Raw genomic sequence first — 23,282 nt, forward strand, 5'->3', positions numbered from 1 at the left:
CCTGAGTCAAGTCCAGCCAATAGCAAAATTAAAGAGAAGACTGAGATACGGATCAGTGCTACCAAGAAAAGGACACACAGAAGAAAAAGAGGAATTATTGAAATTCCTTGAAAAGAAAAACAATTTTTGTCCGTGTTGTTTTGTGCTTGTTGCCCTTTATCTGTTTCAGCTTGATGGGGAGGGGCAGCAAGAGTGAACATGACCGCACCCAGAAGATGGTGAAATCATCCACTGAGGAACCTAGTGGACAACTGTCCCCTGAAAAGGAGGTCACGGAAAAAAACAACCAAGGTTGTTGAACTGTGACGCTCAACATGCCTGAGGAAGCCTCTTGGGAGATTTGATTTATAAATAGTTATTAGTATAAATAGTTCACATGTTATTAAGTTTGTCAACTGTATTTTTTAAGTGGGAGAGATGTGGTAAAGTGGAGTACTGTGTACATTTAAGAGAATGCAAGTGGACTAACCATGTGACAGTACTGACCAATCACTGTACAATGTGAGCTACTAGTTAACTGTAAATCCAGAGCTAGAAGTGGTTGTGGGAGCACATAAGGGTTTAGTGTTTTCCCTTCTGTTGCAATAAACAATCACAGTTTGTTCTTATATTGGTCTCTCTCTGTTATTGATAGCGAGCATCAACTAACAAGTGTATATGAAGGTGTGCAATTAGAGTTTACTCATAGACTCAAGACATAAAATTAATAAATCTGGAATATAAAGCTATTCTCTGTAATCGTGACCATGAAACTATCATTGATTGTTTTAAAAATCCATCTGGTTCAATACCCTTTAGGGAAGGAAATCTGCCGTCCTTATCCAGTCTGGTCTACCTATGTGACTCCAGACCCACAGCAATGTAGTTGACTCAAAACTGCCCTCTGAAATGTTGTAGCAAGTCACTCAGTTTAAGGTCACCTAGGATGGGCAACAAGTGCTGTCCTTGCCAGTGACACCCACATCCCATCAAAGAATAGAGGCCCGAGGGAGAGGGGCTTCTGAGTATGTCTGTCAGGGAAATGAGTAGAGGTGTGTGTTTCTGTGCTTTGGGGAGCAGCATGCATACTGTCGACAGGTTCAAGCAGGCAGACTCAGTAAAATATTTTATACATGGATGATGTGAGGGGCATAGTTTTTTTTTATTATTTGGGCCTCTTGCACCATCTCTCCAGCCATTTGCTTCGTAAAATATACAATACTTCGACTGAACTGACATGTATTTGACAGGATTTTTCAGTGCAGAGACCTCTTGTTAGTGGGGACTGCAAGAAAAAATTCACTAAAAGTGTGAGTGAAAGAGAAGCCCAGCTGATAATTTTGAGGATGTGGCTGTTCTCAGGAACCAAATCCCTTCAGTGAATCAGCACTGACTGGGGCTGGGAACCTGCAGAGCCAGAGACTGCAACTCCGGGGAAGCGTGAATTCGGCCGCGCGCCGAGGCTCTGACTCCCGATTAGATGAAGAGGTGAGAGGGGGAGGTCAGGCCCGGGGGGAGGGGGTCAGGCCCGGGGGGAGGTCAGGCCCGTGGGGGGGGGGAGGTCAGGCCCGGGGGGAGGGGCGGTGGGGGAGGTCAGGCCCGGGGTGGGGGGTCAGGCCCGGGGGGAGGGGCGGTGGGGGGAGGTCAGGCCCGGGGTGGGGGGTCAGGCCCGGGGGGAGGTCAGGCCCGGGGGGGAAGGTTAGGCCCGGGGGAGGGGGGGAGGACAGGCCGGTGGGGGTGGGGAGGTCAGGCCACAGGGTCCGGGGGGACAGGCTCGGCCGGCCCATTGGGGAGGAAGGTCAATAAGGAGGCGATCAGGCCAGTCCCCCCGCCGCGGATCTGCCAGGCCTCAGACCAGGTATTGTATCCGGGCGTTCACCCGGTTCTGTGTCTCTCTTACCCGGCCCGGCCCCGCTTCTCTCTGGCTGCCATCCTCAGTGTCTATTTCAGGCCGATCAGAGGTAGCAGCCAGGTCCAGGGGAGACAGACACAGCTTGAATCAGCAGCACAGGGTGAGAGAAGGAGAATTGTCTCAAATCTTAAATCGGCTGCATTTAATACCAGCAAATAACCTTACATTAACAAAGTCACGTGAGGAAGTGATTTAATTTGTGACATTGCTTATTAATGGAATCCTCAGTTGTGGGAGAAACTTTAAAAATTTAACGTATTCTTTACATTTATTGCAAATGCTGAATGCAATTTACCAAGTTGTTAACCATCTTAAAAGCATCTTAAAATTATCAGTACACTGTAGTATTGGGAACTTGAGGCTATTCTGACCCCCACCTTCTTTTCTAACAGGTCTGAAGTAAAATTGCTGAAGCTGCTATGGCATTAAATCTTCTAAGAGCGTTTCATTTTAATTCAACTGAGTTACAAACATACAACTTTTTACAAATTGTGAAGCGGCAATTGTGTCCCCGCAAGAACCTTAACAAAATTCTGTATCCACAATGTAGCCAGATTTTGTCAACTGGACCTCTAAAGGCATGGTATCAACGGGTTCCTCAGAAAGGATACCACAATGTGGTCAGAGACCAGCCTTGCTGCACTTTGGGGACGGTGTGCCTCCATGGGGACGCTGGGGAGAACTTTAAGTTGGACGGCAAGCAACATGCACCCTGTAATGAACAGAATTTTTTGAAACATTTAAACAACTGTAAAACCGTAAAACACATCCTTAAATTGCTGAACTCGTCAGCGTCCATTATAGACACAATGGCAGCTGCCGCCTTGCTTAAAATATCACAGATTGAAAGAGATGGGAATGGACTGAAGACCCCTGCAGTACTGCTACAGGATGAGGTATTCAAGGCATTGTGTTTCCAGTTTGAGCATGAATCTTTGAGGCTCAGCAATGCAGCACTAGTGACTGCACTGTATGCTTATGTTCAATTGTATGTGGACCCACAGAGCACTCTCATGGTGCGATTACTGTCAGAATGTCAGGTGCGGCTCAACAAAGGACATATGTTCATTAAAGACTTGTGTTTGCTGGGCAAGGCCTTGCTGGATTTGGAGGGCCCAGGATGTAGAATGCTTAAGCAAATAATGGAGGAAATTCAAGGACAGAAAGTGGATGACTGGACATCTGAAGAGATAGCAATGGTTTATAATTTGCTGAAGGCTGGTGTGGGGGAAAGAGGAAATTACCAGCAGCTGTTGAACAAAATGAACACCCACACTCTTCATTTAGCTTCCAGGCTGGGCCATAAAGCCAAAAATGACATACTTCATGCAATGGTTGTCCTCAAGCAAACCCAAGCAATTCCTTTGGTGATTAACCTGTGTAAACATTCAGTGAGACATGTCCCTCATTTCTCAGATCAGGAACTCATTGTGGTACTGAATGCTCTAATGTACTTTGGACACAGCGACAGATTTTTCACTGATGCTCTGGAGAGAAATGTTCCCAAAAAAGCCTTTGTCATGCAGCCAGAAACAATCAGCAAAGTGATGCAGTATTGCAACCAGCGGCGGATCCTGTCACCACCCATATTTGATGCAGTTGCTGAGAGTTTTGTTTACAATTCAGATAATTTTACAACTAAAGAGATTGCCTTACAAATTATGCCTTTTGGCAAGCTGAATTATCTGCCACCAAATGCAGGCCAGTTCTTTCGAAAGATTGAAAACTTATTAAGGGGACGATTTTCACAATTTCAACCGCGTACTCTGCTGAACCTCCTCCATTCGTGTATATTAATAGAACGCTTTCCTGTGAATTTTGTAGCCAAAATCTTTAGTCCATACTTTCTGCAACAGCTGGAAGGTGAGCTGACCTGTTTAATTATACTGGTTCTCATACCATATATTACCATTCTTGGGATGTGGAAGCAAAGTGCTCTTTTTATGATTTATTTCATTTCAAAATAGGATATTTATTAGCTGATTTTTGGAGGGAGAAAGAGTAATTTTGATAATGCTGTCAAATTTTGAGGAATATGATTTTGATAATGTAGTCAGTACTGGACTGACTACATTATAAACAGTGTGCTTTGTGGAGATGGAGTACTGTACTCTATTCCTGGGGGAGGAGAAGCCAGCAACAGAGGTTCTAACCAAGCTTTCTGTTTGAAATATCTGTTAAGGTGTTGCATGTAGATTGACGATAATTAGTCATCTTTTTTAAGTCAAGAAAAAGTAAATTCATAGAGAACAGTACGTTCTGATGAGTGATTATGTTGTCATACCTAGCTGTAGGGCTCAGATGGTGCTATAAACATCAAAACAACGGGTGGCATTTTAAAATAATTTTATTTCCATTTTTCTGTCAGTTATCAAAGCAGGCCTCCAGTTTTGTCGGTTTATTAGGTACGGTACTATATACATGAACTGTAGCGGTTGTTATGTAGTGAAGACTAAATGTTTCCCAATGGGAACAACCCATCTGCAGTATGGCGATGACGGGTTAAAGACATGGAGGGAAAAGATGCATACGATGGGTTAAAGACATAGAGGGAAAAGATGCATACGATGGGTTAAAGACATAGAGGGAAAAGATGCATACAACTAATTGAGTCCTTCTGAGTGAGCATAAGACAACAAGACAGGATGATGTTACATGGTGTTTGTTCAATGAATTGCCAAGCGATATAGACCAGTTAGACCCCATGGTTCAATTCTTAGTCTGTGCTAAGTTATGGCAATAGTTTGGGTGATGCACTTGACCGCAACATGCTCAAGTTGGAGAGAGAAAAATTGAGCAGAGCTTTTGGATGTCAAATGAGAGCAACATTAGGAACGACTGTGATCTTCCTATTATTCAATAACCTACTGAGGTTCATTCTTTAGGCTTGCATATAAATGAAGGCACCTGTGATACCATACCCCACCAAGTATTGACATGCCTTCAGCAAGAGAAGAGAAAAAAAGAGACAAATAGAGGAGCTTCAGTCTTCCTTTCTTTCTCACATTCATACGTAGAATTCACAGCGCAGAAACAAGCCATTTGACCCAACAAATCTATGCCACTGTTTCACACAAATCACCTCCCACCTCTTCATCTAACTCTCATCAACATATCCTCTTATTCCTTTCTCCCTAGTTTCACCTTCAATGCATCAATACTATTTGCCTCAAATACTCCATCTGGTAGCACATTTCACATCCTAACCATTCTCTGGATAAAGAAGTCTCTCCTGGATTCCCTTTTGGATTTTAGTGACTATTTTATATTAGTTCTGGTCTTGCCCACCAGTGGAAACATCTTCTACCCTATCAAACTTTAATGTCCTCAGTTGGTCACCCTTCAGTTTCTCTTATCTAGAAAAAAAGAGACCCAGCCTGTTCAATCTTTCCTTATAGGGTCACAAACTATTCATGAGTTGATTACGACGACTTTCGTTGATAACATTTTTATCTTTTTTTTGTCCATAAACAACAATTTGTCTCAGATCAAGGATTCAGCAGAATGTTCGTCTATTCCAAGATAAAACAGCCCACTTGATTGGCATCCCAACCACCACCTTAAACACTCACTCCTCTACCACCTATGTGCAATGTCATTGCTTAAGCCATACTAAGTGTGTGACTATTTCAGGCAGGCATCACAGTTATTCATATATAAAAACAAAAAAACTGCAGATGCTGGAAATCCAAAACAAAAACAGAATTACCTGGAAAAACTCAGCAGGTCTGGCAGCATTGGCGGAGAAGAAAAGAGTTGACGTTTCGAGTCCTCATGACCCTTCAACAGAACTTCATACCTCCATTAAACTGTGGTTGCCTGTCACTAAATCCTTTCAAGCTTGCTTCTAGTCTCTCACCTATCCCCTTTCAGCACCGCCCTTCTATCTCTGTCCCTGAATGTGTCTCTTTTCATGCCTCTCTCAGTAAGTGTACATGTGACCTTCACATTTCTCTGTCCTAACAACCTTCTCTACCACTTCCCAATCTCACTTCTTTCTCCATTTTCTTCTCTCCAATCTGTGCTTCCATCTATTACCCCAGTATTTATTGCACCAGTGATCTATTGTGTTTGTGGTCCTGTAAAAAGTCAGCAGCAATGGTCTCAAGCATCTACCAGTTTACTTCTGTGACAGCAGAATGAACAGCCTTCCAACTCAAAATACTCCTCTGTTTCCTCCTCTGTTGAGGTCTGATTCATACTGGGGTACAGTTTCAGCCACAAGCAAGCCTCCAGAATATCGTGTAAGTGTTTATTCTTCATGTGTTGACCAAAGTTTAGGGAGAGTCATTAATGGTTCAGATTCTTTTTCTAGCTTTTCTAGGATTTTTCTAGCTAAAATCCTTGCATAGGCAGTGTATACCAACGCATATTCAGTAGATAGTAGCAAACAGAAAGTTGCCCCTCTCCCACAGATTAGCTAACTGTCTCAAGTTAGTACTTGTCTATAAGGCTTTTTGGATATTTTAAAGCAGTACTGATGGTGATACCTAACTCCAATTTGTATGGGTCATTTTAATTTTAGTATTCTTTTTGTATATCCTAAAAGCAGAAGGAACAGGCTTTGACAAGTTTGTCCTTGCCCAGCTGACCCAGCTGTTCATGACTATGAAACTGGAGTGTCAAACATATGAGGTATGTAAGATTTTTTAAAATATTTGCCTTGTCTTATTGCGAAACAAATATTTTTCTTGTATATTGCACACAGTGAGTCAAGACCAAACTTAGGCTTCAGGGAAGCAGGGTTCAAGGGAGAGGTGATGGCGTAGTGATATTATCACTGGACTAGTATTCTAGAGACCCAGCATAATGCTCCGGGGACCCTGGCTCATTTCCCACCATGGCAGATGATAAAATTTGAATTTAATAAAAACCTGGAATTAAAAGATTAATGATGGCCATGAAACCATTGCTGATTGTCATAAAAACCCACCTGGTTCACCTAATCCCCTTTAGGGAAGGAAATCTGGTCTGGCCTACATGTGACTCCAGACCCACAACAATGTGGTTGACTCTTAACTGCCCTCTGACCAAGGGCAATAACCCACGATGCCCACATCCCATGAATAAAAATAATTGGACCAGGGCACGTAGACATAGTTAAGTTTCAATTTAAAGGAACCTACATTCTGAGGAGTCAAAATTTTAGCCAAATTGGACCCCTTCTGGGGTAGGGATGGCCTTCTGCTGAGCCATGGAGATGTTGGGTTAGAATTTGCTGAAGTAGGGCACCTCATGTGAGTTAGATTTCCTGACCATTCAGCTGAAAAAAACTTTGCAGTGCGAGTTGATAACTGTGCAATGAGGTCAGCGAGATATCAGGTGAATGATGGGACTAACAGTCTGCCTCCTTAACCAATTAAATTTAAGGGTATTCTTCCCTCATTATTCTTCTAGCCTCCCCTTAAATGCATCTACACTATTTGCCTTAACACACTTACTGTGTTATCGAGTTCCACATTCCCACCACTTTCTGACTAACAATGTTTCTTCTAATTCCCTATTTGATTTCTTAGTATCTTATATCCATCTTACGTTGATAGCCTCTCGTTTTGCTCTCTGTCTACTCGTAATTTAAAAAGATATATATATAGTATATATGACCAGAGCTGTTTGCAGTACTCCAAATGTGGTCTAACCAACGTTCAATACAAGTTTAGCATAATTTCTCAACTTTTAAATTCTATTCCTCCAGAAACAAACCCCTGTGCTTAGCTTGCTGTCTTATGACCTGATTGACTTATATCACTACTTTTAGTAATTTGTGTATTTCTATTCCCAGATGTCTTTACTCCTCTAATGCATTTAGATTCTTATTTTCCAAGTAATGTGTGACCACCTTATTTTTCTTTGCAATATGTAATACCTCACACTTTGCTATGTTAAAATTAATTTGGCAATTATAAACACATTCTGCAAATTGATAATCTCCTCTTGGAATTTGTCGCAGTCACCCCTCAGTACTGACTATCCCAAACAACAAGCCCCCCACCAAGCCCCACAATTTGATGTAATCCACAAATTTAAGAATTGTGTTTTTGACTCCAAAGTCTGAATTGCTAATATAAATTGTGAACCACAGTGGTCCCAGCATTGATCCTTGAGGAACCCCACTTTCTACCTTTTGCCACTCTGAATGGCTAAACTTTACCCCGACTCTCTGCTTTTTGCCTTGCATCCAGCTCGCTATCCATTCCGCTACTTGTCCACTTACTTTGCATGCTCTGACTTTACTCAATTGTCAATTATGTAGCACCTTATTTTCGTTAACTTGGATCTACAAAATTACCCCTGTTTACTCTCTTACCTCTTCAAAGAACTCAATGAGTTTGGTCAAGCAAGACTTCCTCTTTTGAAATCCATTTTGACTATTCATTGTTATATTTTTGGTTTTTGGATGTTTTTCAGCTTTTTCCTTTCCTAGGGATTCCATTATTTTTCCAACCAGTCTTCTGGCACTAAACCTTTTTTGTACCATTATCTTTATTGCTAAGATGAATAAAACCGTTGGAAGAAGTTTAAACAAAGAAAATGGTGGGAAGAAATAATAGCAGATAGCAAACCTTTGACGCCTCTAAAACACCAAGTATAAAACATAAACTGCTGGTATTGGTGTGGGTGGTCACTGTTTTGAAATGTGAAAAAAAAACACCGGTATTTCAAAGTAAATCACTGACACATTTTATTGAATGAATTAATTCTACAACTATACCTTTAACCACAATCAAAATGTTTTAAAAACCTTCAGCATCCGACACTAAGATGTTTTCAGCCAAGACAAGCAAAGACAAGCAATAGAGGCAAATACTTTTTCCACACTGCTCAGCAGGGAGATGCCTCGATAGCTGTTACAATTGCTGCAGTCACCCTTGTTTGTGTACAATCTTTGCATCACACATATCCTGGGTCACTGCCCCACCCCTCTTTCCAGCAGAGGCAGAGATGTTTGTGCACCAATTCGTTCTCAGGCCAGTTTTTCACTAGCACCGAATTCCCTCGCATCAGCACAGTTATTTGCCAAGTTAGCAAATGTTACAACTTTTAACTTGAAAGCAGCTTCACACTTGATTATTTTGCTGGAGGACCCATTTCTGTTCGTCATTCATTATGCTTGGTCAGCTCTTTGTGGGTGTGCCTTCAACTCCCATGCATCTTCTTGGCAACACGTCCTGTTTCGCTTGCTTGATCCCATATGCCAACTTATGAGGTGAGTAAAACATGCATTTCTGAGGTGAGAAATTGAGGCTGACTCTTAATGCAAGTAAAGCATTTCTTAGCAGAAAAGAGGGTCAACTTAGACACCGAGTATAGGCCTAAAAATGATTTTTGGTGCTGAAAAAATGGGGTTGAAATATACATCACAATCTACGATATTAGGAGGGAGTGATGTGAATCAAGCAAGGAAGATTAGGAATGATATAAGATGAATACATGAATGTCAAGACCAAAAGGAAAAAGTGGTTATTGAGAAATGGTAAAAAGACCGCTAACATTGATCATGGGAGCTAATGAAATCTGGCTGAAGGAAGGAAGTGATTGAGAAACATTCTGCGAGGCTTTGTGTGCTTCAGGAAGAAAAGAAAGGATATGGGTAACACTGCATATATCGTGGGAAGCTTAAATTTTGCTAAGAGAAAGTATTTGGGGGGTTGGCGCAGAATCTTTTTAGATGCATCTAGGAAAATTGAAAAATTTACATAGAATAGACAGCACTGAAACAAGTCACTTGGTCCAAATGACCTCTGCTGGTATTTGTGTTCCACATTCCTCCCATTCTATTTACCTCATCTCAACCTTTTAGCCTGTTTTTCAAAAGCATCTAAGCAATTTGATTTCCTATTGGATTTATTAGCAACTATCTTGTATTTATGGCCCCTAGTTTTGGATTCTCCTCTTCCCTACCCAGTCTAACCGATTCATAATTTTTAAGACCTCTAGCAGGTCACCTCTAAATTTTCTCTTAAACAAAAAAAGTAATCTGTTCAATCTTTCCCAATGTCATAATGTTGCAAGTCAGCACAAAATGAGAAGGAGGATACGCTGTTGCAGGCGATCATAAAAAGATAATTGCAAATGTCTCAATTATAATGATGCAGGATTTTAATCACGCTAACAGAGATTTGACTTATAATGGAGCCAATCTGCGTGTGAATAAGCAAATTAAAGTACTTCTCAAATCATTTCTTGGACAGCAGGTGAGGGAACCCACTGAGGGCAGAATGAGATTCCCTCCTTACTAATGAAGAGGGACTATTAGGCCAAGTTGAGGTCAATGGACATTGAGGTCTGATGATCAGGTCTAATGATCATAAAGTTGTTAATTTTAAGGTTGAAATGAAAACAACAGATTAAGTTGTATTTCAGAAAAGCAGAATCTGAAGAGATGGAAGTAATGCATGAAAGGAATAAAATTGGAAAAACTATTTAAAAGGAAGAATAGAGAGAGAAAAATAAAGCACTGTAAGGAAATTTTTTTACATTGCAAAGTCCCAGAAATGAGTCCATTTTTTTTTAAATGGAGAGTAAAACCAACATGGCTTAGAAAGGAAGATAGTGGGCCAAATCTCCCAGTATCCAGATTGTCGGAGACCGGTATGACTGAAGATAGGCTTTGGCACCCTGAGAAAGTCCTGATGCGTGGACCTTTGTAGGAATTGGCTGGGAAGTTTCAACTTCTGATGGGTGCTCTGTGGAATCCTCAGTTGGAGACTTCGGATAGCTCCGATGTACTTACCTGGGTAGTCACCCAGGAAATGTTAGACAGAGTATAATCTAGTCTAACATCTGGGTAACTACACAACTGAATCCCTGACTACCCCACCACCCAACTGCCCTCCTGACCACCCCCAGCTACCCTCCCAACCCAACTACCCCCTCACTAATCTCACCCATCTAGCCCCCATCTCAGTTACTCCACCTCACCCATCTACTCCCATCCCACTTACCCACCTCACCCACTGACCCATCCACTTACCCACCTACCCATTTCACCCACCATTCATCCACGTGTCCATTCACTTAACATTCAAACTGGACCTTTAAACTTATCATACGGCAGCTAGTGCTGTTAAAAGGGGGTGTGTCCTGACTTCCCCCACTGTACTCCGATGGAGTTCCTTGAAAAATGCTGCACTGCACATTTCTGTGAAATCTGGGCTTGGAAGACCCTGGCAGAAATGCACAGCATTGTCAAGTTGGGGGATTTTTTGAGCACAGTGACAAACCTATGATCATTGATGTTGCTCAGAAGATCTGGGTCAATATGTAAGGAAATGTAGATGATGCAGGATAGTAGGAGCTACAGAATCAAACTAAGGAATAATAAGAAACTAATCAGAGTTACGAATAAAGAACATAAATATGACAGAAAATATAAAAGATAATTAAGTATTCTTTTAAATATATTAGGAGAAGGATGAAGAGGGTGATTGGACCATTTATCAGTCTGAGTATGGAGGTGTCGTCTGAGCTTAGGGACGTGTCAGAATTTAAGTCATTTTATGACTTCACTGAAAAAAGTGAAGCAGTTCCTAAATTGAGAGAATTATAAAGCCCTGCTGAAACCAGATAGTCTGAACCCAATCGACTCATCTACTGTGCAAAACTATATAATGTTCAATCTGTATTGGCAATTTTTGGCGGTCTTGTTGAGGATAGCAGTATTGGAAATGGAAAACTCACAACGATATGGTAAGACTACCCTTCAGAGGTTAGAGCTATGATAGGTCAGGCAGTTTAGAGGGAGTTTTACTTTTCATCTGGATGTGGCATATCTGATCTGGAAGTACTTGGTGCCGATGCTGATGTTTGAGTTTTTCACTTATACACTTATCAGCCTGCAATTTTGAACCCATTAAAATGATGAGATGAAAAATCTAAGGCTGGTAAACATAGAAACAGAACACTTCAGCCTAGTTCAAAGTGTAGGCATGTTTTGCTATCCATACCTGATATTTTTCACCTTCAGGAACCTTTTCCCCACTGCTGCCCCCACCCAACCAATCACTCAAACTGACAAAAAAAAACTTAAAAATATAAACTTATTCATCTCATGACTGTTCCTTCCATTTACTGACACTATTATGGCTATAAACTATGTATGCAAGTACTTAGCAAAATGAATGGAAATTTGGTGTTCAGCGTAGAGTCATCAATGGAGTAGTGATTTTCAGTAGTGTCTTTAATGTGTTGCTTATGTAGTGAATTCAGTTGTAATATTCTGCAATCCTGTTCACAATTTGGTATGCTATGAGGGTATACACTGCCAATACAAATCTTCTGAGATTCTTTGTTGTTTAATGATGATGACAAAACAGCAAAGGCAAACATTTGATCAGTATACTGATCATGTAAGTTTTTTCGTAGTCTGTTGTGACATCGCTTTCATATGGCAAGTTACTTAAGCCTGTGATGTCTCACATTTTTTATTGTTATTGTTAGGTTACGTATCAGCCATGGGCTATGTTCTCATTGAACAGCCTGCTCCTATGTTACTTACCATGAAAACCTTTTGTATAAGTTTCTAGATGCTTTCGAGATACAGTGGAAAATCCTGATTAGTATAAAAATTACATAGTTGGTGATATTGGGCTGGATTTAACACAGCCCATTGCGGCGACAAACATGGCGGTTGGGCCTACTTCATCGTGGGAGAGGCCGCACCTCTGTCTCCCGGCAGTGAGAAAACCTCTCGCAAATGGCATAGATTTAAAGTAAGGTGCAGGAGATTCAGAGGAGATTTGAGGAAAAGTTTTTTCACCCAGAGGGTGGTTGGAATCTGGAACATGCTGCCTGAGGGGATGGTAGAGAAACGCCATAGCATACAGTGCTATGGGCAAAGTGCTTGAAAATGGGATTAGAATAGATAGGTGCTTTAATGGCTGGCACAGACACGATGGGCCAAAGGGCCTGTTTCTGTGCTGTGTAACTCTGACCCTATGACTCCATAAATAAGTTGGTGGCAGGAATTGGCCCATGAGGAAGTTCGCCTGCTTCGTGGTGGGTTGTCAATTAGGCTCATTATTGAGCCAATTGACACTAATTATCAGTGAGCCTGCTGGAATTTCGTGGTAGTTCAGGGATTATATGTGAATGGCATGGCTTTCCGTGTCTCTAGAAGGTCGCCAGGCAAACACTATGGCATTTTGGGGTGGGCCAGTGGTGGGGAGAGGTTGTCCCTCTTTCAAATGCACTTAGTGCTCGATTGAGGGATCCAGCAACAGGCAAGGGGGTAGCTGCTGAAAGCCACTCCCTTGCACTTTCCTTTGATCCCCTTCCCCCCCATGACCCCTTCTTATCCCTCACTCACCTGTGGCCTGGGTCCCTCAGTGATCCTAGGCCTCCCCCTGGGTGCATTACCAGCAACAGCTGCCACAGGCCCCACTGACGCTGCCTGTAAAGAAGAGTTGTAGGCCTCTGGCTATCAGTTCTTGGCAGATAGGATTTCCACCCCCAGGTCCTGAATCCTGAGGAAGGCCCGATGCTGGCCAGTTAAGTGATAGCACTTATTCTGGTTGAGCCTCCCTCCTCAGAAGTGATGACCATTTCCCACCGGTTCTCCAACTGGTGGGCTGAATTCACGTTTCCTATATTACAGCAGTGACTATATTTCAAATGTACTTCATTAGCTGTAAAGCACTTTGGAATGTACGGTGGTCATGAAAAGTGCTATTTAGCTGCAAATCTTTCTTTCTAAAATCATGACCTAAAGCGATAAAGAATATTGTGTCCAGTGGAAATAAGGTTGTCCTCAACTTGTATGACCTAATACTTTATGTATGTGCAGACACACCTCTGGATTAGAAATACACTAGTTTTGTTTCTCAACAGGGTCCTAACCTTCCTCCAAAGTATCGAGTGAAATCATTTCTTACACCAGGCCACTCAGTGGAAAGCCTGGTGGATGAACATCTCTACAACAAAGTTAAGAATGCTCTGACGGATCTTCTTGGAGCAAGGAGTTACTTTGCTTCCCGTGTGCTCACACCATATGGGTATACATTAGGTACTGCAAGTATTTGCCAATTTTTTTAATGGAAGCTAGATGTTCACCATAGAACTGTGTTATCAATCAGTACATTTGTGTAGGATTCTGCTTTCTATGCCTCCAGAATTTATGAAGCAGACACTAATACAAATGTATTTGAGAAAGGTTTTCTGCTACCACCTCTTTGTAGTCTAAATGGTATATTGAATAATAGTTAATGGTTTATTATTTTTAAATTTGGGAACAAAGGAAAATGTTTTTCTGTGCATAAAAAGATAAAATATGAATCCAACGGTCAGCTCCCCCCATTTTTTGAAAAGTTTTTTTGCAATGAACTAAATTTTCTTTCAGTATTAAGATATGACCTTTGTAATGTGAACTTTTTATTGGCAAAGCAGTGCAATGCTCTTGAAATAAAAATACAGGATATTTCTCGCTATCCTGTCTATTCATTTGCCGTATCCATAATTATATACCTGCTGAGAAAACGGGCAATGATCTGTTCCTCAGCCTTTGTCAATATTGCTCTGTAACTATTTACAAAGAGGTTTATAAGAAGATGATTACTACTCCCCAAACCACCTCTTTCTTTGTTCGGGAAAGAGATTAGCCTCTGCTCTACTACTAAGTATATGGAAGCTCAGCAACATGTTCCCACAAGGTCTGCACCTCTAAACTGCCTCTTAATATTATATTGACCAGCTCTATAAAACAAGCTTACAGCTTCGGTTTCAGTTTCGGGGGGAAAAAATAAATCGATTGCACTTTTTTCAGATGCTGAGATTAAACTGGATGAAGGAGGATATGTGCTTCCCGCCTCTCAGCGTGAAGAAGTCTTCAGGAGGTGAGAACATTAGTTAGAATGAATCAACGAAGCTGTTGTCCATCAGAGAAATTTTTTATTTAACACTCAGAATGCAGCACTGGAGAAACATAGGTGACTTGACAGTAAGGTACATAAAGGGAAACTTTGAAAAGGGAACAAGGTCTTGTCCTAAATTTAACCCTGATGATGATTGATAGTAAATGGAAATAGTACTGGGAGAGAATGGAAATGTTGCAGACTTCCTGTAGCCTAATGTATGCTCAAGCAACCATAGCTTGTCCTATGTTTCATTACCTGCATTTAAAGTGCAATGTTGCAACTGATTCCACAATGTGCAAGACTGGCAGAATCACCATAACTGGCCATTTATGCCACTTCTTCAGTCTCCACTGAGGTTATGTTGACGATCAGACCCTCAACAGAAATTCTATGCCATGGTGTTGAGATGTAATTAAGAGTTGCTCTTTTGGTCCTGATATAAGCATAAACGCTGGCTTAAATATTAGCATCTCATGCGTTTATAACCACTTAAAAACCCAGTTGTATCTGAGTAGGCTATGCTCATCAAATGCACTGATCTACGGGCCAATGGGTTGATTAGGTCGACACATGCCCAAGAGATGGGTTTTCTCTAATCTGTTTAACAGCACTGCAGCATTCCACCTGTGATTTAGAAACTTTAAGTTGTTAGATTGCCTAGAAAAGCTGGTGTAAGAACGGCAATTTGTTCGTTTGCATCAGCTTGAATCACTATTATGATTACCAAACTTACAGGCCGAATACAAGTTAAGTGGGTTCGTATCTCACAGCAAAATTACAGAGACAGTATCAATTAATCTCATTTAGTTTAATAGACTTGTACTTTCATTGAAGAGAATACTCCATTTGCTCTCGTGTTCAGTTCTGCATGTATTGGTCTGCAGTTATTTTGACTGCAGCTCACTTTTCAGAGTTAACTCTGTAAAGGATGGTGTCATCAGCAACAGTGGGTTTGCAAATGGAATCATCAGGTTGTTGGTGAAGAAGATTGGTACAAACGTCCTTTCAGAGAAGCTAAAAAAGGTCAGTGGATGAGGATTTAACCTAGTAAAGTGGGGGAAAGGAAGTTCAAAGATCATACTCAAGGGAGATTTAAACCACCTAAGAGAACCAAGATGCTTACCTGGTCTAGAATGTGAGCTGGTAAATGTCATATACCTTTCACACCTGCTTTACTGGGCACGCCACAAAATGCAAGTCAAATCTCTACTTGGAAATGGCAAGTGATTCAATAGAAGTGAAACAAACTCTATAACACCTGGAAGGGGAAAAGTGAGGGAAAACACAGAAATAGAAATTTTAACTTAAAAAGTAAAGAAAATAAAGAGGAGCAGAGAGGGAACTAGAAATAAACAATCTTGTATTTGGCTCCTATGCTAAGAAACCCTTCCAGATAATAACAAAGGTTATCAAATATTTAGAATCCTTTAAGAATGTAAACAAGTTCAAAACTGAGGATCTTAAAGTAATTAAAATACTGGATGGTTACCTGCTGACAGTGTTCACTATAGACACTATGGCAGCCATCACTGTCTGCAACTAAATCTAATGGCTAACATACATCCGAGGGTGCTAAGTGAAATTGAAGATGAAAGGGAAAATTATCCTCGTTATGCGTGGATGCAAAAGAATGGGCACAGTGCATAGAGGAAACATTGGATGTGAGAATCCCATATTGAAATAGAACCCCTGAATTTAAATAGGTGAAAAATCAGGTCAGCTCTGTTGCATATGTGCAATCCTCTTTGTCTGATCTTCTGATCTACACCAAGGTGATGCTGTATACCAACTGAAAATAAGAAGAAAATTGTCCTTGATCTACAAAATGCTCTGTGGCTTGGATTTTACTATTTTTGATGCCAATTAATTATGAGCTTAGTACGCTATTAAAAACCTTGATGCACCTTATTCGAAAAAGTTACACTTTTTCAAGGGGTTTTACAATGAGACTAATAACATAAATGGATAAGTTTTCAGTTCAGTGACTTTTAATTGATTGCCATGGGAACAGTGCACCATGGGGAAACAGAATTACTAGCAGCTTCTGGATTTCCACATGTGCCAACTCCAGAAGTTACTGTCAGTTTTGGAAGTGTAATGACAACAAATGCTGACTTTTGCTGTCATTACTACTACAGTATCTGGGTCAATATCAAAAGCAAAGTCAAAGCTATTAAACAAAAGCAAAATTCACCAGATGCTGGAAATATGAAATAAAGACAAAGTGCTGGAAATACTCAGCAGGTTAGCATCAACTGTCAAGAGAGAAACAGTGTTAATGTTTCGGATCAATAACCATTTGTCAGAACGCAGAGTTGATCAGCTAGACATTGCTGATTAAATAACTGAGACTAATTGCATTGCAGTTATTTCTGAGCAAATGGCACAGCAACTTCAGGAGAGAGCCAGAAAAGGCCTCATTACAGCCTTGGTCCAAACATGAACAAAGGAGTTGTTCTCGAGATGAGGGAGAGTGACTGCCCTTGATAACAAGGCAGCATTTGACCGAGGGCATCAAGGAGTCCTAACAAAACTGAAGTCAATGGTAATCAGGGAAACTGTCCATTTACTGGAGTCATACCTAGCACAAAGGAAGATGGTTGTGGTTGTTGGAGGTCAATCATCTCAGTCGCATGACATTGCTGCAGGAGTTCCTCAGGGTAGTGTCCTAGGCCTAATCAACTTCAGCTGCTTCAATAACCTTCCCTCCACCATAAGGTCAGAAGTGGGGATGTTCACTGATGATACTGAAGCAGTCTGTGTCCATATGCAGCAAGACCTAAACAACATTCACACTTGGGATGATGAGTAGCAAATAACATTTGCACCATACAAGTGCCAGGCAATGACCATCTTCAACAAGACCATCTCTCCTTGACATTCATTGGCATTACCTTCACAGAATTCTCTTTCAACATCCTGGATGTTATTATTGACCAGAAAATTAATTGGGCCAGCCATATAAATACAGTAGCTACAGGAGCAGGTCAAAGGCTGGGAATTCTACAGCGAGTAACTCACCCCATGATTCTACAAAGCCTGTCCCCCATCTGAAGGGCACAAAGTCAGGAATGTGATAGAATATTCTTGACTTGCCTGAATGAGTGCAACTCCAGCAACACTTTAAGCTCGACACCATCTGAGGCAAAGCACCCCATTTGATTGGCACCCCATCCACCACCTTAAACATTCACTGTCTCCACCGCTGATGCACAATGGCAGCAGTGTGAACTGTTTGCAAGCTGTGTTGCAGCAACTCACCAAGGCTCTTTCGACAACACCTTCCAAACCTGCGGCCTCTACCACCTAGAAGGACAAGGGCCGCATATGCATGGGTACACCACCATCTGCAAGTTCCCCTGCAAGCCATACACTATTCTGACTTGGAAATACTTTGCCATTCCTTCACTGTCTTTGTGTCAAAATCCTGGAATTCCCTTTCCTAAAGGCACTGTGGGTGTACCTACATCACATGGACGACAGTTGTTCAAGAAGGTGGCTTACCACCACCTTCTCACGGGCAATTTGGGATGGGTAAAAATACTGGCCTAGCCAGTGACACCCACATCCTGTGAAAGAATAAGTCTTAAAAAATATGAGATTAAATGTCAATATTCAAAAGTTCACTGCTTCTCTGTTAGTTTCGAAAATTGCATCTTGCTCAGCACCGAAATGCATTGAACAGCAATAAGATGCTGTATTTGCGCAATGGACACAAACTAAACTGGCCACATTGTTGTCTTTTCTGTTAAATTATGGTATTAACTATTGCCAATCAGTGGCACTTTGGGTATTTTGAAAATGTACAGTCTAAATTAAAAATTATTTTCCCTTTAGTGTCTCAATCCAATCTTCCTTTCCCCTGCACCTGATTGACACCGAATTCACTTATACCAAGATACGCTTCCTCCTCAGTTTATTTCACAATCCTTCAAACAGGTTGGTTCAGGAGATACTGTTGCCCTCTTGCTGTTTCCCCTCAAATCACCATTATCAGTTCACACTTTCAGCAACTTGCCACACTAAAAATGTAAAAACCTAAACATTGCAAGGACACGTCAAGAGGAGTTTGCCATTAGATGCCCTGTCACAACAAATTATGGCTCCATGTGATATCTTAGTGAGCTTTACATCACTTTGGTAAATTGCCATTTGCAGATGCTACCCCATCACCTCACAGATGTGTATAGACAGTATCTAGATTCGGTGTTCCACTTGAACAGTGTGAAAATACCGTTTGGAGATCCTTCAGTGTAAAACCAAGTTATACCACTAGATGGCACCAGTGTGTTTTATCAATACCCATGTTTTTCTGTATTTACACATTCATGTTTTAACAGCTTAGCCATGACCTATCTGAATAGCAGAGCAGGCTTGAGCAGCTAAATGGCCTACTCTTGTACTTTGGTTCTTCACATTATCTTTATATCAATTATTAAAACAATAACGTTAACACCAAGTTTTATATTCCCCTCTATCCCATTTTTGTATTTTATACAAATTCAATTTTTTTGGTGTTCACCTTGCTAGAAATACCACCTATTTTAACATTAGTAAAAAACTTACAGAAATGTTAAGTCATTGTCGTCCTTATCTGTCCCTCGATTCAAAGATAACGTCTACTCAGGGTTGTGAGTTTCTGCCATTTGTATTCATGTGACTCAACTGGCCGATTCTCAACCCGTAAATTTTTGACCATATTGGGCACGAGGTATGTAGGATTGGGATCCAGAATGTAGGATTTGCTTCCATTTCTTTCCTTTTCTGCCACAGCTCTGCCTCATCATTAAGACATTGTGACTCAAAGCATGACGCAGCTTGATGCACAAGTTGTCACCATGTTGAACAATTGGTAGCAAGCTTCTCAGAGTTATTGTCAATTCTGCCATGCTTCAAGGATAGCTTCAGAGTGTCTTTGAAGCGCTTTCTTTGTCCTCCCCAGAACAGTGGCCATTTGAGAGAGTTGAGATAACAGGACCTGGTGGGGAAGATGCTTTTTGTCCATCCGACAGTGTCCAGTCCATTGAAGTTGATTTTTGCAGGAGTTTTTTTTTCCTAAATGCTTGTGGAGTTATCTTCAAGGACACTAGCATTTGTTCAATAATCCTCCCTTTGAATCCAGAGGATATGGCAGAGGCAATGCTGATGAAATTTCTCAAGCATCTCACAGTACAGGAATATGGTGACAACTACTGCGCTGTACACTAGGACTTTTATTGACTTGCGGAGATCTTTGTGTCAAACACTCATTGATGTAGTTTGTAGAAGGCTGAGCTGATGCAGCTAATCCCATGTTGGATCTCCTCGTCAATGGTGGCCTTTTGAGAGATGTGGCTGCTAAGGTATGGAAAGTGTTTAACATATTCCAGAGGTTCTCCTTCAATATATATGGGAGATGGAATATTTGGCTGACCAGATGTTGATATGAGTTCTGTTTTGGCAACATTCAAGGACAGGCCAAGTCTCTTGAATGCAGTATTAAAGAGATCGATAGTGGCTTGCAAATCTGGTGCAGCGTGGGTAATGACACTGCAGTTATCAGCAACCATACGTATACATGTATATCATGTATGTCTATTGTGATCAGTTTAATTTGGCTGAGATGTGTTTTTCATCTAGGTGGTATTTATTATTCACACCAGAGGGCAGTAGATCTTTGAGGTGAACAGCCACTGTTAGGTAGATTGCAAACAGTCTTGCTTAACCCAGGTCCAGATTTTAAAGACGTCTGCTCAAGATCTCTCACTCAACAGTTGCAGTCATATCCTCATGAAGCAGTTGCAGAATTGTGACGTTTCTTGTACATCCAAATCTTTGGAGCGTAATCCACAGAGCCTCAAGATTTCTCTCTCAAGACAGAGAGATGTCTATCTATCTTTCTCTCCACAGATGTTGTAAGACCTGCTGAGTTTTTCCAGCATTTTATGTTTTTATTTCAGATTTCCAGCATCCACAGTATTTTGCTTTTATCTTGAGTCTCATGATTTACTGAGTTAGATGCTTTGGTCAGGTCGATGATCGTAAAGAGTTCTTGGTGCTGTTCGCAATATTTTCCTTCAAAGACCATGTCAGAGGCTTCCCCAGAAGGTCTAAAGACAATGAACCACACATCCCCCGCCATGAAAATGTTAAGTCTTATGTACAGATATTGTTTTTTGTTTCTTTTATAAGTACATCACAAAATTTCGAAGGTCTGCCTAAACTAACAAATCGTTTATCCCAAGTTAATGGAGGTCCGATATAATAATGCAGTCACCAACAGACAGCACACACCTCTTTGTGAACTGGCAGATACTGCATATCAGTACTCTGGGATCATTCAAACCATTGGTAAAGCTTGAAATGCAACTAGAGATTTTAACCAGATCCTGAATTTCTGGAAGTATTTTAATTGTAGATTTATTTGCCACACATGCAGTACTTACGATTGCAACTATCGTCCCAGCCCTACATGCCTCTGTCCTGACACTTGTTTTCTACTCTCTGCCCCATCTTCTGCTACCTTAGCTCCATTCTGTGGAACTCCCACCCTGAACCCTTTGATGACACTCCACCTTTAAAACTCTTGAAACCCAGTCATAGAAAGGTTTTACATCGTGGACTATATAGATTTAAGTTTTGAAATCATGTTTTTATATGTACTTGTTATCTTTTTCAGAATAGCACTATGCATTGATGACCAGAGAAGGTTCTCTGTAAACAGTCACAATCTGCTTGGTAAGGAAATCATCAAACAGAGGCAACTGCGACTGCTGGGCTACGATGTTATACAGGTGAGTGTATCTCAACTTGTGAGAACCAAAAATACCTCATTCGTGAAAAAACATATTTGGGATACATACTTGAATATATGGTCATAAAATGCTTTGTTGGCAGTAATTCCAAGCTTCAGATCTCTCTTATAGACAACTTGTGATTACAATTAGTGTCTACACATGAATTCATGCATATTTATTAAACCATTACTTAAGGATCCTTAAGAATAATATGAAAACCTGTCATTTGTTTTATCCAGATACCATTCCATGAATTTGACAGACTGAAGAACAGTGAGGAGATGGTAAAATACCTTCACAAGAAGATCTTTCCATACAGCTACAGACTTGCTTGGTGAAGAAACTAAAACAAAGTGCCAATTAATTTCCACCTTAGTAATTTACAACGTCAGCAAAAAGACAATATGTAATGGTGGATGTCCTACTGCAGTGTTTAATTTCTTGAATACAATTATATAAATAAAATTACTACTGAAAATAATGTAATTATTTTAAACTCCTGAAATACTATTAGTTGCGTATTTTATACATTTCATTAGGCAGAAAAGATACTAAAAGGTAAAAAACAAAAACAGAATTATCTGGAAAAACTCAGCAGGTCTGGCAGCATCGGCGGAGAAGAAAAGAGTTGACGTTTCGAGTCCTCATGACCCTTCAACAGAACTAGATGAATCCAAGGAAAGGGGTGAAATGTAAGCTGGTTTAAGGTGGGGGGGGAGAGGGAGAGAAGTGGAGGGGGGTGGTGTGGTTGTAGGGACAAGCAAGCAGTGATAGAAGCAGATCATCAAAAGATGTCACAGACAAAAGAACACATAGGTGTTGAAGTTGGTGATATTATCTAAACGAATGTGCTAATTAAGAATGGATGGTAGGGCACTCAAGGTATAGCTCTAGTGGGGGTGGGGGGAGCATAAAAGATTTTAAAATATTTAAAAATAATGGAAATAGGTGGGAAAAGAAAAATCTATATAATTTATTGGAAAAAACAAAAGGAAGGGGGAAGAAACAGAAAGGGGTTGGGGATGGAGGAGGGAGTTCAAGACCTAAAGTTCTTGAATTCAATATTCAGTCCGGAAGGCTGTAAAGTGCCTAGTCGGAAGATGAGGTGCTGTTCCTCCAGTTTGCATTGGGCTTCACTGGAACAATGCAGTAAGCCAAGGACAGACGTGGGCAAGAGAGCAGGGTGGAGTGTTAAAATGGCAAGTGACAGGGAGGTTTGGGTCATTCTTGCGGAAAAAAAAAGTAAATCCAGTTCTAAATGCACTTATTTGCAGTAAATATATTATCCTTGTATCTATAGGTCAATATGTTTAACTTAAGTTTTTCTTCGTGTCACCGTTGCTTCTTCTCCCAATCACCTTAAGTCAGGGTCCTCTGGTTCTCCGTCCATCCACCAATGGGAGCAATTTCTTATCTATTCTGTCTAAACCCCTCATGAGGAGAGCAGCCCCAGCTTCTCCAATCTATGTAACGGAAGGTCCTCATCCCTCAAATCATTCTCGTGAATCTTTTCTGCACCCTCTCTAATGCCTTCACATCTTTCCTAAAGTGTTGTGACCACACTGAACACAATACTCCAGCTGAGGCCAAACCACTATTTTATACAAGTTTATCATAACTTCCTTGTTTTTGTACTCTATGTCCCTATTTATAAAGTCCAGGATCCCATTTGCTTTAATAACCGTGCTCTCAACCTACCCTGCAATCTTCAATGAATTGTGCACATTTACACCCAGTGCAGATAGCATTGATTATTAAACATAA

At 40.9% G+C, this 23,282-nt stretch overlaps 1 protein-coding gene across 4 annotated transcripts; it reads left to right on the forward strand.

Moving 5' to 3' along the window:
• Window positions 1-1,102: 1,102 nt before the first annotated feature.
• fastkd3 (FAST kinase domains 3) lies at window positions 1,103-21,996 on the forward strand. 4 transcript variants are annotated; one of them, XM_041184981.1, is made up of 7 exons: window positions 1,103-1,467; window positions 2,284-3,754; window positions 6,441-6,526; window positions 13,721-13,895; window positions 14,652-14,721; window positions 21,401-21,515; window positions 21,758-21,996. In XM_041184981.1, the coding sequence occupies exons 2-7, from the start codon at window positions 2,311-2,313 to the stop codon at window positions 21,854-21,856; spliced, it is 1,989 nt and encodes a 662-aa protein (XP_041040915.1). In that variant the 5' UTR covers window positions 1,103-1,467; window positions 2,284-2,310; the 3' UTR covers window positions 21,857-21,996. The 4 variants fall into 4 exon arrangements, with proteins under 4 accessions (XP_041040915.1, XP_041040918.1, XP_041040917.1 ...); XM_041184984.1 differs by having other exon boundaries at window positions 6,444-6,526; XM_041184983.1 differs by lacking the exon at window positions 1,103-1,467 and adding an exon at window positions 1,717-1,837.
• Window positions 21,997-23,282: the final 1,286 nt, after the last annotated feature.

Source organism: Carcharodon carcharias, chromosome 3 (assembly GCF_017639515.1).
Source record: "Carcharodon carcharias isolate sCarCar2 chromosome 3, sCarCar2.pri, whole genome shotgun sequence".
NCBI classification, from domain to species: Eukaryota; Metazoa; Chordata; class Chondrichthyes; order Lamniformes; family Lamnidae; genus Carcharodon; species Carcharodon carcharias.